The sequence below is a fragment of the Hypanus sabinus genome, chromosome 31 (genome assembly GCF_030144855.1).
Source record: "Hypanus sabinus isolate sHypSab1 chromosome 31, sHypSab1.hap1, whole genome shotgun sequence".
Lineage (NCBI taxonomy): Eukaryota > Metazoa > Chordata > Chondrichthyes > Myliobatiformes > Dasyatidae > Hypanus > Hypanus sabinus.
The window spans coordinates 26,956,303-26,969,801 of NC_082736.1; the positions used below are offsets into that span (position 1 = coordinate 26,956,303).

Sequence of the window (13,499 nt, forward strand, 5' to 3'; positions counted from 1 at the left end):
CACACACCCAATCTTCACGACGGCACGCTGAGAGAAACGAGCGTGACGGAGAACGAAAGGGTTGTTACTCCAGGTCAGGCGCAGCACTTAAAAAAAGAGCCGCAGGCGTAAAGAACGCGAAGAGAGAGCGCGGACAACCGTTATATATTGCGCGTGGGCTGACTGCGCGTACGTTCGGAGACGCTGGGCGACGGTGGGGTGGGTTAACGGGCGGAGGCGTGGGTCAGCCTGACACCTAGTGAGTGTTTTCGAGTCTGGCGGACGCCGCGAAGCCCCTGCCCTGGCGGGACGGGCAGTCCGCGAGCGGGAGTTCGATCAGCCGCCCCGCCCCAGGCCCCGGCCCAGGCCCAGGCCCCGGCCTACTCACAGTGCTGGTGCCGACACTTGTTGCAGTTGTTGAAGCCCCACGAGGCTCCGACGCTCCCGCAGCAGTCCTCCTCCTTGGTCAGGCCCGGCAGCGGGTTACTGCACTGTAGGCAAAGGCGGGCATCCCAGCGTCAGTCCCGGCCAGTGAACCGGCTAAGAGAAACATTCAGCTTCCCTCCCCGCCAACCCGGCCCACCCGCTGACCGGAGCCCGGGCACTTGATGAACAAAGCCGGCTAAAGTTAGAAGTCTATCTGCTCCCTCCAATCCCCGTGCAGTCGGGATCGATTCCTTACTTAATTTTACTTCGTGGCCCCGATTTAATCCTAGCCCGATCGCCGGACGGTTTACAGCGACCAATTACCCCGCCATCTTTGGGCTGTGTGAGGACATTCCCCGGGGAAGGAAGGACAGAGGCTCCTTGCGTAGGGCCCCGGGATTGAACTCCGAACCTCTGGCGCCCCCCACCGCCCCACCCCCCCACCCCCGAGCTGCTGACCGCCGCGCCGTTGTGGTGTGGACAGCGCCCTTTCCCGCTCTCTCGCCCGCCAATCATTTTCATCCGCACCCTCCTTCCTCCCCCGCCCATCCCCCCACCATCCATTGGCTCAGCCGCACAGGAGGCCACTCGGCCAGTCCGGTCAATGCCAGCTCCCGGCAGAGCAATCCCATCGGCCCTGCTCCCTCCCCTCCCCACCACCTCGAGTTCGGAGTTCAGAGTAAATTTATTATCAAAGTACTCAGAGATTCGTTTCACAAGAAGGACGATAGAATGAATGACGAACAAAGACAAAGGACGAATGTGTGAACAACGAACTGCGTAAAACCAAAAATAAACACCAACAATAATAATAAAGAGTAATAAATAATATTCATCACATAAGTTGGAGAGCCCTTGAAAGTGAATCCATGGGTCGTGGGATCAGTTCAGGGTTGAGGTGGGTGAAGTTATCCATGCTGGTTCAGGAGGCTGAGGGGTGAGGGGTGATAACTGCTCCTGATCCTGGCGGTGCGGGGCCTCCTGTGACCTCCTGCCTGATGGGCCGCGGCGAGAGGGGCTCGTGGCCTGGATGGTGGGGTGGGCCCTTTGACGACGGAGCTTGAGGCCGTGCTCCTAGCGGGGGGCGCTCCCTGCTAGGGAGGAGCTTTTCCTGTGATGAACCGGGCTGTGTCCTCCACCGTAGGAGGCCCTCCTCCCTTTTTGCCCTGGGGCAGTGCCAAGGTTCCCTCTCTCTCTCCTCACATCAACTCCCCTCTCGTTACGTGGCCGTATTAAGAAACAGATTCCTGTAACTAGGCAAGTGACTGGTATGCCTTTGGGGAGTGGTCAGGAACGGGAACGCCCAGGGGGAAATTTATATGGACAAAGGCCGAAGGTGCATTTATTACCAAAGTGCCAATTCAGCACACAACTCTGAGACCTGTCTTCTCCAGATAGCCATGGAGCAATGAGGGCCCGTGTCATCCGTTCAGAGAGCAATATCAGGCGTCAGAACTCCCTCTCCCCCCACGCGCTAAAAAGATGCACAAACAGCAACAGGAAAAGCACAAAATCAAAAGGCACATGGGTTCAGCTCAGCGTTCGTTATCCGCAGGCCGTCCCGATTCAAAAGTTGCCCAGGCGTGGTGGTAACAGAGAACTAGAACACACCCCTAGAGTCCCATATCTAAAATCCGTCCGCCGACAGCGTCGAGGGAGAGAGAGAGAGAGAGATCACTCGAGGGCAAGGAGCTTCCCTCAAGAGCAGCGGGCGGGAGGCGGCCGTACGCAGGCGCCTTCTCCGGCGGCGGCAGTGAGCGAGAGGCCGGCAGACGGCGCAGACTGCTGGCCGGCCCTTGGCGAGAGATGGCCGTGGTGGCGTGCAAACTACACACGGGGCAGCGTCGAGTCCAGGTCCGTGAAATGGTGAGGCCGCTCACCTTCGACTCTGTAACTATCACCAGTGCTACCTACACCATCGAAAGTGTCAGCGCAACTTCGAAACTTTCTCTTCCCGACTAAACTGCCCGCTCCCACTCCAACATGTCAGTCCACTCCCGTTGTTATACGTCCTTTCAAAATAGTAGACTAATCCAAAGGAAAACATCAGATACGTCGAACTTCATCTTTTACTTTAAACAAATTGCACAAATTTATTCATTTACGGGACGTGGGCATCTCCAGCCAAGCCATTGCCCGTCCCTAGTTGCCCCTTGAGGAGGTGGTGATGAGTTGCCTTCTTGAACCGCTGCAGCCCCTGAGGTGTAGATTCACCCCCAGTGCTGTTAGGGAGGGTATTCCATGGTTTTGACCCAGCAACAATGAAGGAATGGTGATATGTTTCCGAGTCAGGGTGGGGAGTGACTCGGAGGGGGATTTCCCAGTGGGGGTGTTCACAGGTATCTCCTTCTAGAAGTGGGTCTGGGAGGGGCTGCCTCAGGAACGCCAGTGTGCTGTCGCAGTGCATCTTGTAGATAGTACACACTGCGGCAACTGTCCGTCGATGGTGGAGGGATTGGACGCTTGTGGAAGGGGTACTGATCGAGTGGGCTGCCTCGTACTGGATGGTGTCGAGCCTCTCGAGTGTTGATGGAGCTGCACTCATCCAGGCGAGGGGCGAGTATTCCACTCCACTCCTGACCTGAGCCTTGTCGATGGTGGACGGGCTCTGGGGAGTCGGGAGGTGAGTGACACCCCCCAGGATTCCTCGCCTTTGACCTGCTCTGGTAGCCACGGAGTTTATATTCCAAGACCGGTTCAGTTTCCTGTCGATGGTCACCCCCGGGATAGTAGGGGAGCATCGTGATGTACACAATTCACTTATTTTTGCATAAAATCTGTAACAGATTATTTAACTGACCGAGAATGCTTAATTAAACGATCGTTCGTTCGTTATGTGCCTTGTCACAAGATGCGGGCCATCGTGGTCTTTGAGCATGATGGTTCTTTGCAAACTTTTCTACGGAAGTGACCTGCCATTGCCCTTGTTCCGGGCAGCGTGTCATTACAAGACGGGTGACCCCCGGCCGCTATCAAGACTCTTCGGAGATTGTCTGCCCGGCGTCAGTGGTCACATCACCTGGACTTGTGATCTGCCAGAAGGAAGTTAACAGATGTCACCGGCCAGCTACTGTTATTGCAACCACTTACTATCCAACGACTGGTGTGCATTTCAAAAACGTATCATCCAACGTCGCGTGTTCTCACAACCGACTAGCAGGCGCCAAAAGCGGAAGCACTCTCTGCTCTCAGGTTGCAAAAGAACAAACCGTTCGCTGCTTCACTTGGCGGTAAGGGTAACCCTTTGGTGTCTTTTTTATTATGGGCGGGGTCCTCGGGAGTCGAGGGGCCATACCGCGCGCCGACAGGAAAAAACCCCGCGTGTGCCGTCTTGGGCACACGTGCCATAGGTTCGCCACCCTTGGATCGTCGGGGCGCAGCGACGTCTCTTCAGGACTGAGAGAACGAGGGATTTCCTCAGCCAGGAGGTGCGTCTGTGGAACTCCCCGCCGCAGGGAGCTGCAGGAGCCAAGTCACCGGAAGTGCCCAAGGCAGAGATGGGTTCTTAAGTGCTCGGGGGGGGGCTAAGGGTTACTGAGAAGGTGGGAGAATGGGTTTGAGGCAAAAAAAAATTGGCCATCAGGACTCATGGCCTAGTTCTGCTGCCATAGACTCAGTGGCCACTCTATTAGGTACCTCCTGTGCCTCATAAAGTAGCCAGATCATATGTAGTGTTCATGGTCTTGGGCTGTCGTAGGCCGCCCACTTCAAGGTTCGATGTTTTGAGCGTTCAGAGACATTCTCCTGTACACACTGCTGTTGTAATGGGTGGTTACTTGAGCTACCTTCACCTTCCTGTCAGTTTGAACCCGTCTGGCCGTTCTCCTCGGCCATCCCTCATTAACGAGGTGTTTTCGCCCACAAAACTGCCGCCCACTGGATGTGTCTCGTTCACTGCCCCGCTCTCTGTGGACTCCAGAGACTGTTGTGCGTGAAAATCCCAGCAGTTTCTGAGATACTCAAACCACCCCATCTGGCACCGACAGCCGTTCCGCGGTGGGAGTCACATTTCTCCTCCATTCTGTGCGACAGGCGCAAATCGCCGGGGGGGGGGGGGAGGGACTCAGCAGTGAGTAAACAGTTGACCCCTCGGGCCGAGACCCTTGGTCAGGACTGATCCCACCCCCCCCCCGCCCCATTCTGATGTCCGGTCTGGACAACGACCTCCTGCCCACGCCGGCCTGCTTTGACACACTGGGTTGCTGCCGCGGGATCGGCTGACCAGATACCTGCGTCAACGAGCAGGCGCAGCGAGTAAAGGGGCCCCGGAATCTCGTCGTCTCCCCGGCCAAATGGCCTCGAGCGCGGTAGCAGGCAAGGCGGGTCTTACCGTCTTCGGCAGGGTTTCCTGGAAACAGCGGCCCAGCTTTTTCTGGGAGGTGGGGAGGGTCCTCGGGGGGTAGTGGTTGACCTTGTGCACGGGCGCTAGGATCTTCTGCTCGCCCAAGTGGCCGTCGACAGTGGAGACGCGGTGGATCTGGACCGTGGCCTCCGGAGGGTGGCGGACGTGGAGGTTGATGACGGGCTGGAGCTGCGCTGGAATAACGGAACATTCCTGTCAGCGGCAGTCCGGTCGGATAGACCCCCGCCTGGTGCGGGGGCTCCCTGCGCCAGCCCCACCTCCCTCCGCTCCCCCCTTCCCATGTGCGACAACCCCAGCTGGCTCCCCCTCCCCCGGTAGTGAGCCCCCACCTAACCCCCATGGTCTCAACGTGCCCCACGACCTGGACCTGGCACGCAAGGAGTTCTCAGGACGGACAGCCAGAGAACTGTTAACGTACATCCATTTTAAGGACAGTCTTGACAATGAGAGAGGGGGCGTTGCAGAGGCACAGAGAGTGAAGTTCAGAGCTCAGGGGCCAGGCAGCCAAAGGTCATGGGTGGAGGGGACTGAATTCTCTCAGGGTAAAGCAAGTTCCTCCTTGCTCTTAACTTCTCTCTCTCTCTCTCTCTCCCCCTCCCTCTCCCCCTCTCTCTCTCTCTTCCATGACCTTTCTCACTCTCTCTCCATGACCCCCCTCTCTCTCTCCACAACCCCTCTCTCTCTCTCCTCTCTCTCTCTCTCCCCCCCCTCTCTCTCTCTCCCTCTCTCTCCCCCTCTCTCTCTCTCTCTTCCATGACCTTTCTCTCCCTCTCTCCATGACCCCCCCTCTCTCTCTCCATGACCCTTTCTCTCTCTCTCTCTCACTCTCTCTCCATGACCCTTTCTCCCTCTCTCTCCCTGTCTCTCTCTCCACAACCCCTCTCTCTCTCTCCTCTCTCTCTCTTTCTCTCTCTCCCTCTTCCACGACCTTTCTCTCCCTCTCTCTCACTCTCCCTCTCTCCTCCCTCTCTCCTCTCTCTCTCTCCCCCTCTCTCTCTCTCTCTCCCCCTCTCTCTCCCTCTCTCTCTCTTCCATGACCATTCTCTCCCTCTCTCCATGACCCCCCTCTCTCTCTCCGACCCTTTCTCTCTCTCTCTCTCTCACTCTCTCTCCATGACCCTTTCTCCCTCTCTCTCCCTGTCTCTCTCTCCACAACCCCTCTCTCTCTCTCCCCTCTCTCTCTCTCTCCCCCCTCTCTCTCTCCCTCTCTCTCCCCTCTCTCTCTCTCTCTTCCATGACCTTTCTCTCCCTCTCTCCATGATCCCCCCTCTCTCTCTCCATGACCCTTTCTCTCTCTCTCTCTCACTCTCTCTCCATGACCCTTTCTCCCTCTCTCTCCCTCTCTCTCTCCACAACCCCTCTCTCTCTCCTCTCTCTCTCTTTCTCTCTCTCCCTCTTCCACGACCTTTCTCTCCCTCTCTCTCACTCTCCCTCTCTCCTTTTCCCTCTCTCTCACTCTCTCTCTCTTCCACGACCTTTCTCTCCTTCTCTCTCTCTCTCCTCCCTCTCTCTCTTCCATGACCATTCTCTCCCCTCTCTCTCTCTCCATGACCCCCTCTCGCTCCCTCTATCTCTCTCTCTCTTTCTCTCTCTCCCTCTCACTTTCTCTCCCCCTCTCTCTCTCCCTCTCCCCTCTCTCTCTCCCCCCTCTCTCTCTCTCTCTCTCTCTCCCTCCCTCTCTCTCTCCCTCTCTCTCCCTCTCTCTCTCTCCACAACCCCTCTCCCTCACACAGTCAATATGACACTGGTCCCAAGCCTGGTTGTGAAGAGTGGAGGATGGTCGGACATGGGTCTGGGAACCCCGTCCCGCGAAAACCCGGCGCGACAGAAACGCCAACAGAGGCTCCACAGATCTCGTTGCCGGGAGAGGAAGGAGCTTTGATGGGCTCCACTTGGGGACAACTCGAAGGACTGGCCCAGGACAGAGGGCTCCAGCAGGTGACCTGTGCCCCGGTCGGGGTGATGGGGCTGAACACGAAGAATAGCAATGGAAAGAGGCCCTTTGGCCCATCTAGCCCATGCCCACCAACTTGTCTATCCAAGCTGGTCCTGTTTCCCCAATGTGTCCAGAGATTAGGAAGGCGCTTGTCCCAACACGTCCTCTGCTAGCTCATTCCGTCTGCTGACCACCCTCTGCGTAGAGAAGAAGGTGCCCACTCCGGTTCCGACTGAATCTTCCCTCCCTCACCGTAAAACCTCTGCCCGTGCGGGGTGGTAATGCTGGGGCTTTATAAAGCTTTGTCTGGAGCGTCGTGCTGAAACTGGACAGGGTTCCGGGGAGGCTCACCAAAATGATTCTCGGATAGAAATGCTTCTCTCCTCGCTGAGATTCAGAGAGCGAGTGAAATCTCATCGAAACCTATCGAAAGTTGAAAGGCCTCAATAGAGTGGATGTGGAGAGGATGTTTCCTATGGTGGGGGAGTCTAGGACCAGAGGACACAGATAGAGTGGATATGGAGAGGATGTCTCCTATAGTGGGGGAGTCTAGGACCAGAGGACACAGATAGAGTGGATGTGGAGAGGATGTTTCCTGTGGTGGGGGAGTCTAGGACCAGAGGACACAGATAGAGTGGATGTGGAGAGGATGTTTCCTATAGCGGGGGAGTCTAGGACCACAGATAGAGTGGATGTAGAGAGGATGTTTCCTATAGAGGGGGAGTCTAGGACCAGAGGACACAGATAGAGTGGATGTGGAGAGGATGTTTCCTGTGGTGGGGGAGTCTAGGACCAGAGGACACAGATAGAGTGGATGTGGAGAGGATGTTTTCTATAGAGGGGGAGTCTAGGACCACAGATAGAGTGGATGTAGAGAGGATGTTTCCTATAGAGGGGGAGTCTAGGACCAGAGGACACAGATAGAGTGTATGTGGAGAGGATGTTTCCTATAGAGGGGGAGTCTAGGACCAGAGGACACAGATAGAGTGTATGTGGAGAGGATGTTTTCTATAGAGGGGGAGTCTAGGACCAGAGGACACAGATAGAGAGGATGTGGAGAGGATGTTTCCTATAGTGGGGGAGTCTAGGACCAGAGGACACAGATAGAGTGGATGTGGAGAGGATGTTTCCTATAGTGGGGGAGTCTAGGACCAGAGGACACAGATAGAGAGGATGTGGAGAGGATGTTTCCTATAGTGGGGGAGTCTAGGACCAGAGGACACAGATAGAGTGGATGTGGAGAGGATGTTTCCTATATTGGGGGAGTCTAGGACCAGAGGACACAGACAGAGTGGATGTGGAGAGGATGTTTCCTATAGCGGGGGAGTCTAGGACCACAGATAGAGTGGATGTAGAGAGGATGTTTCCTATAGAGGGGGAGTCTAGGACCAGAGGACACAGATAGAGTGGATGTGGAGAGGATGTTTCCTGTGGTGGGGGAGTCTAGGACCAGAGGACACAGATAGAGTGGATGTGGAGAGGATGTTTCCTATAGAGGGGGAGTCTAGGACCACAGATAGAGTGGATGTAGAGAGGATGTTTCCTATAGAGGGGGAGTCTAGGACCAGAGGACACAGATAGAGTGGATGTGGAGAGGATGTTTCCTATAGTGGGGGAGTCTAGGACCAGAGGACACAGATAGAGTGGATGTGGAGAGGATGTTTCCTATAGTGGGGGAGTCTAGGACCAGTGGACACAGATAGAGTGGATGTGGAGAGGATGTTTCCTATATTGGGGGAGTCTAGGACCAGAGGACACAGACAGAGTGGATGTGGAGAGGATGTTTCCTATAGTGGGGGAGTCTAGGACCAGAGGACACAGATAGGGTGGATGTGGAGAGGATGTTTCCAATAGAGGGGGAGTCTAGGACCAGAGGACACAGATAGAGTGGATGTGGAGAGGATGTTTCCTGTGGTGGGGGAGTCTAGGACCAGAGGACACAGATAGAGTGGATGTGGAGAGGATGTTTCCTATAGCGGGGGAGTCTAGGACCACAGATAGAGTGGATGTAGAGAGGATGTTTCCTATAGAGGGGGAGTCTAAGACCAGAGGACACAGATAGAGTGGATGTGGAGAGGATGTTTCCAATAGTGGGGGAGTCTAGGACCAGAGGACACAGATAGGGTGGATGTGGAGAGGATGTTTCCTATAGTGGGGGAGTCTAGGACCAGAGGACACAGATAGAGTGGATGTGGAGAGGATGTTTTCTATAGAGGGGGAGTCTAGGACCAGAGGACACAGATAGAGAGGATGTGGAGAGGATGTTTCCTATAGTGGGGGAGTCTAGGACCAGAGGACACAGATAGAGTGGATGTGGAGAGGATGTTTCCTGTAGTGGGGGAGTCTAGGACCAGAGGACACAGATAGAGTGGATGTGGAGAGGATGTTTCCTATATTGGGGGAGTCTAGGACCAGAGGACACAGATAGAGTGGATGTGGAGAGGATGTTTCCTATAGTGGGGGAGTCTAGGACCAGAGGACACAGATAGGGTGGATGTGGAGGATGTTTCCTATAGAGGGGGAGTCTAGGACCACAGATAGAGTGGATGTAGAGAGGATGTTTCCTATAGAGGGGGAGTCTAGGACCAGAGGACACAGATAGAGTAGATGTGGAGAGGAGGTTTCCTGTGGTGGGGGAGTCTAGGACCAGAGGACACAGATAGAGTGCATGTGGAGAGGATGTTTCGTATAGTGGGGGAGTCTAGGACCAGAGGACACAGATAGAGTGCATGTGGAGAGGATGTTTCGTATAGTGGGGGAGTCTAGGACCAGAGGACACAGATAGAGTAGATGTGGAGAGGAGGTTTCCTGTGGTGGGGGAGTCTAGGACCAGAGGACACAGATAGAGTGCATGTGGAGAGGATGTTTCGTATAGTGGGGAGTCTAGGACCAGAGGACACAGATAGAGTGGATGTGGAGAGGATGTTTCCTATAGTGGGGGAGTCTAGGACCAGAGGACACAGATAGGGTGGATGTGGAGAGGATGTTTCCTATGTTGTGGGGAGCCTGACCAGAGGATCTAAAATAAATGTAAATAGGCCTCCGTTAGTCTCGTGAGACCATGGATTTGCGCCTTGGAAGGTTTCCAGGGAGCAGGCCTGGGCACGGTTGTACGGGAGACCGGCAGTTGCCCATGCTGCAAGTCTCCCCTCTCCACGCCACCGATGTTGTCCAAGGGAAGGGCACTAGGACCCAAGCAGCTTGGCACCGGTGTCGTCGCAGAGCAACGTGTGGTTAAGTGCCTTGCTCAAGGACACAACACGCTGCCTCAGCTGAGGCTCGAACCAGTGACCTTCAGATCACTAGGCAGATGCCTTATCCACTAGGCCACGTGCCAACACAACCAGAGAACACAGCCTCAGAATAGAGGGCTGTCCTTTTAAAACGGAGATGAGGAGAAATCTCTAGTCAGAGAGGGTGGTGAATCTGAGGAATTCATTGCCACAGGCGGCTGTGGAGGCCACACCTTTATGTATATTTAAGGCAGAGGTTGACAGATTCTTGACTGGGCAGGGCATGAAGGGATACGGGGAGAAGGCAGGAGATTGGGGGCTGAGAGGGAAAATGGATTGGCCATGATGGAATGGCGGAGCAGACTCGATGGGCCGAATGGCCCAATTCTGCTCCTGAATCTTACGGTCTTTCTTTCCACCCCTGGCGTTACATTCAGCCGACCTACCCACGCCCCTCGTGCTCGGCAGAGTCTCCGGAAAGGATCGAAGACCATCGTTGAGAGCTGACCAGAGTGGACGGCAGAGGGGGTGACAGAAACCTTTACCTACCGGCCCGGGGGCGATGCCCACCTGAGTACGGGATGCCGGGGATGAACTTGGCCAAGGAGTGCTCGTCGGGCATGAGCTGGAGGGTGAAGACCGAGTGCTTGTAGGTCTCCGAGGCCTTGTCAGTCGGCTGCTCGGCCGGGGCGGGCAGCTGGGCCTTGCCGCCCACGGCGATCTGGCAGAACTTGCCGGTGAAGTGCGGCGGGCACTGGCAGCGGTTGCGCGAGCTGCACTGCCCGCCGTTCATGCAGGGCAGAGGGCACACGACTGCAAGAACAAACGAGAACGGGAACCCGTGAGCGAGGACAGCAGCCAGCCCCCCCCCAACCCCCCAAGCCAACCACACAACAACACCCCACCCCACTTTAACGCCCGGGACGGGCGAGAGACGCCCTGCCCGCCGGCCTCTGGTTCCGAACCGTGACCACACCAGCAGCTCCACACGCAACGGACTTAGAGTCGACACGCGGTAACCTGGGGAACCCAGCAGGTCAGGCAGCATCAATTGCACTGTCTGTATTTTGGGTCAAGTCCGATAGGGTCGTAAAGAATGCTTTTGGCACGCAAGCCTTCAATTGGATCGGCCATGATGGGATAGCAGGGCAGACTCGATGGGCCAAATGGCCCAACTGTGCTCCTCTTTCTTAGTATTGTGTGCGGGAGGTGGGAGTTGTGCGAGGCCTTGGTGAGGCCTAATTTGGAGTATTGTATGCTGTTCTGGTGGCCTACCTACAGGAAAGATGTAAACAAGTTTGAAAGAGTGCGGAGAAAATTTTGCAAGGACGTTGCAAGGTCTGAGGACCTGAGTTACAAGGAAAGATTGAAGAGGTTAGGACTTTATTCCTTAGAATGTAGAGGACTGAGGGGAGATTTGATAGAGGCGTACGAAATTATGAGGGGTATAGATAGGGTAAATGCAAGCAGGCTTTTTGAGCTGAAGGTGAGTGGGATGACAACCAGAGGTCATGGGTTAAGGGTGAAAGGTGAGGAGTTTGAGGGGAGCATGAGGGGAAACTTCTTCATTCTGAGGATGGTGAGAGTGTGGAAGGAGCTGCCGGCGTAAATGGTGCACGCAGGCCGATGGGGTCCCGGAGGGGGTGGGATGAAGCGAAGAGCTGGAAAGGTGACTGGCGAAAGTGATACAGAGCTGGAGAAGGGAAAGGATCATGGGACGGGAGGCCTCAGGAGAAAGAAAGAGGGAGGGGGACCATCAGAGGGAGATGAGAACAGGCAGTTGTATTGAGTATCCCGTCCCATGATCCTTTCCCTTCTCCGGCTCTGTATCACTTTTGCCAATCACCTTTCCAGCTCTCAGCTTCATCCCACCCCCTCTGGTCTATTCCTATCATTTCGCATTTCCCCCTCCCCCCACTACTTTCAAATCTCTCACTATCTTTCCTTTCGGTTAGTCCTGACGAAGGGTCTCGGCCCGAAACGTCGACAGCGCTCCTCCCTATAGTTGCTGCCTGGCCTGCTATGTTTTGTGTGTGTTGTTTTACCTTTAGGTCTTTCAGCTTTTTGTCACAGTAACTGCACCCACTTCTCTTCCTTCACACACTACAACATCAGACACACTGCTCGAGTCTTCCACAGTGATGCAAAATACTCACTTAGTGCATCAGCCATCTCCTTGTCCCCCATTGTTATTTCTCCTGCCTCATTTTCCAGCAGTCCTATATCCACTCCCATCTCTCTTTTAATTTTACATACTTGAAAAGACTTTGACTAGAAACATAGAAAACCAACAGCACAATACAGACCCTTCGACCCACAATGCTGTGCCAAACATGTACTTACTTTAGAAAATACAAGGCTTACCCACAGCCCTCTATTTTTCTAAGCTCCATGTACCTGTCCAGGAGTCTCTTAAAAGTCTCTATCATATCCGCCTCCACCACCGTCGCTGGCAGCCCATTCCATGCTCTGCGTAAAAAAACTTACCCCTGACATCTCCTCTGTACTTACTTCCAAGCAGGTTAATACTGTGCCCTCTCATGTTAGCCATTTCAGCCCTGGGAAAAAGCCTCTGACTACCCACACGATCAATGCCTCTCATCATCTTAAACACCTCTATCAGGTCACCTCTCATCCTCCGTCGCTCCAAGGAGAAAAGGCCGAGTTCACTCAACCTATTCTCATAAGGCACGCTCCCCAATCCAGGCAACATCCTTGTAAATCTCCTCTGCACCCTTTCTATGGTTTCCACGTCCTTCCTGTAGTGAGGCGACCAGAACTGAGCACAGTACTCCAAGTGGGGTCTGACCAGGGTCCTATATAAACGTTACCTCTCGGCTCTTAAACTCAATCCCACGGTTGATGAAGGCCAATACACCGTATGCCTTCTTAACCGCAGAGTCAACCTGCGCAGCTGCTTTGAGGGTCCTATGGACTCGGACCCCAAGATCCCTCTGATCCTCCACACTGCTGAGAGTTTTACCATTAATACTATATCCTGCCATCATATTTGACCTACCAGAATGAACCACCTCACACTTATCTGGGCTGAACTGCATCTGCCACTTCTCAGCCTAGTTTTGCAACCTATCGATGTCCCGCTGTAAACTCTGCTGGCACACTACATTATCCACAACACCTCCCAACATGAGTTGTAGAGTCCCCGAAAGTGAGTCCTTAGGTTGTGGAATCAGTTCAGTGAAGTTACCTGCATTGGTTCGTAAGCCTGATGGTTGAGGGGTAATAACTGTTCCTGAACCTGGTGGTGTGGGGCCCGAGGCTCCTGAAACTCGTTCACCATGACAGTGAGAAAGGAGCATGGCCCAGATTAGGGGTTCCCAATAATTTTTATGCCACGGACTCCACCATTGAGCAAGGGGTCCATGGGTCCCAGGTTGGGCAGCCTCGGCAACGGGGTCAAGGGATACGGGGAGAGGGCAGGAACGGGGTGCTGATTGTGTATGATCAGCCATGATCACAGTGAATGGCGGTGCTGGCTAGAAGGGCCGAATGTCCCACTCCTGCACCTACTGTCTATTGTCTATTGTAACGGTGGGTCCTC

At 54.7% G+C, this 13,499-nt stretch overlaps 1 protein-coding gene across 4 annotated transcripts in view; it reads right to left on the reverse strand.

Annotated features, from left to right (window-relative positions):
- Positions 1 to 343: 343 nt before the first annotated feature.
- LOC132384003 (latent-transforming growth factor beta-binding protein 3-like) overlaps positions 344 to 13,499 on the reverse strand; it is a 175,885-nt gene continuing 162,729 nt past the window's right edge. For 2 of the 4 annotated variants that reach the window (XM_059955260.1, XM_059955262.1), the window contains exons 2-4: positions 10,487 to 10,750; positions 4,736 to 4,941; positions 344 to 470 (exon numbers count right to left, since the gene is read on the reverse strand). In XM_059955260.1, the coding sequence (XP_059811243.1) occupies positions 360 to 470; positions 4,736 to 4,941; positions 10,487 to 10,750 (581 nt within the window). In that variant the 3' untranslated portion in view covers positions 344 to 359. The remainder of the gene's footprint in view (positions 471 to 4,735; positions 4,942 to 10,486; positions 10,751 to 13,499) is intronic. The other 2 variants (XM_059955261.1, XM_059955263.1) reach the window with 2 other exon arrangements.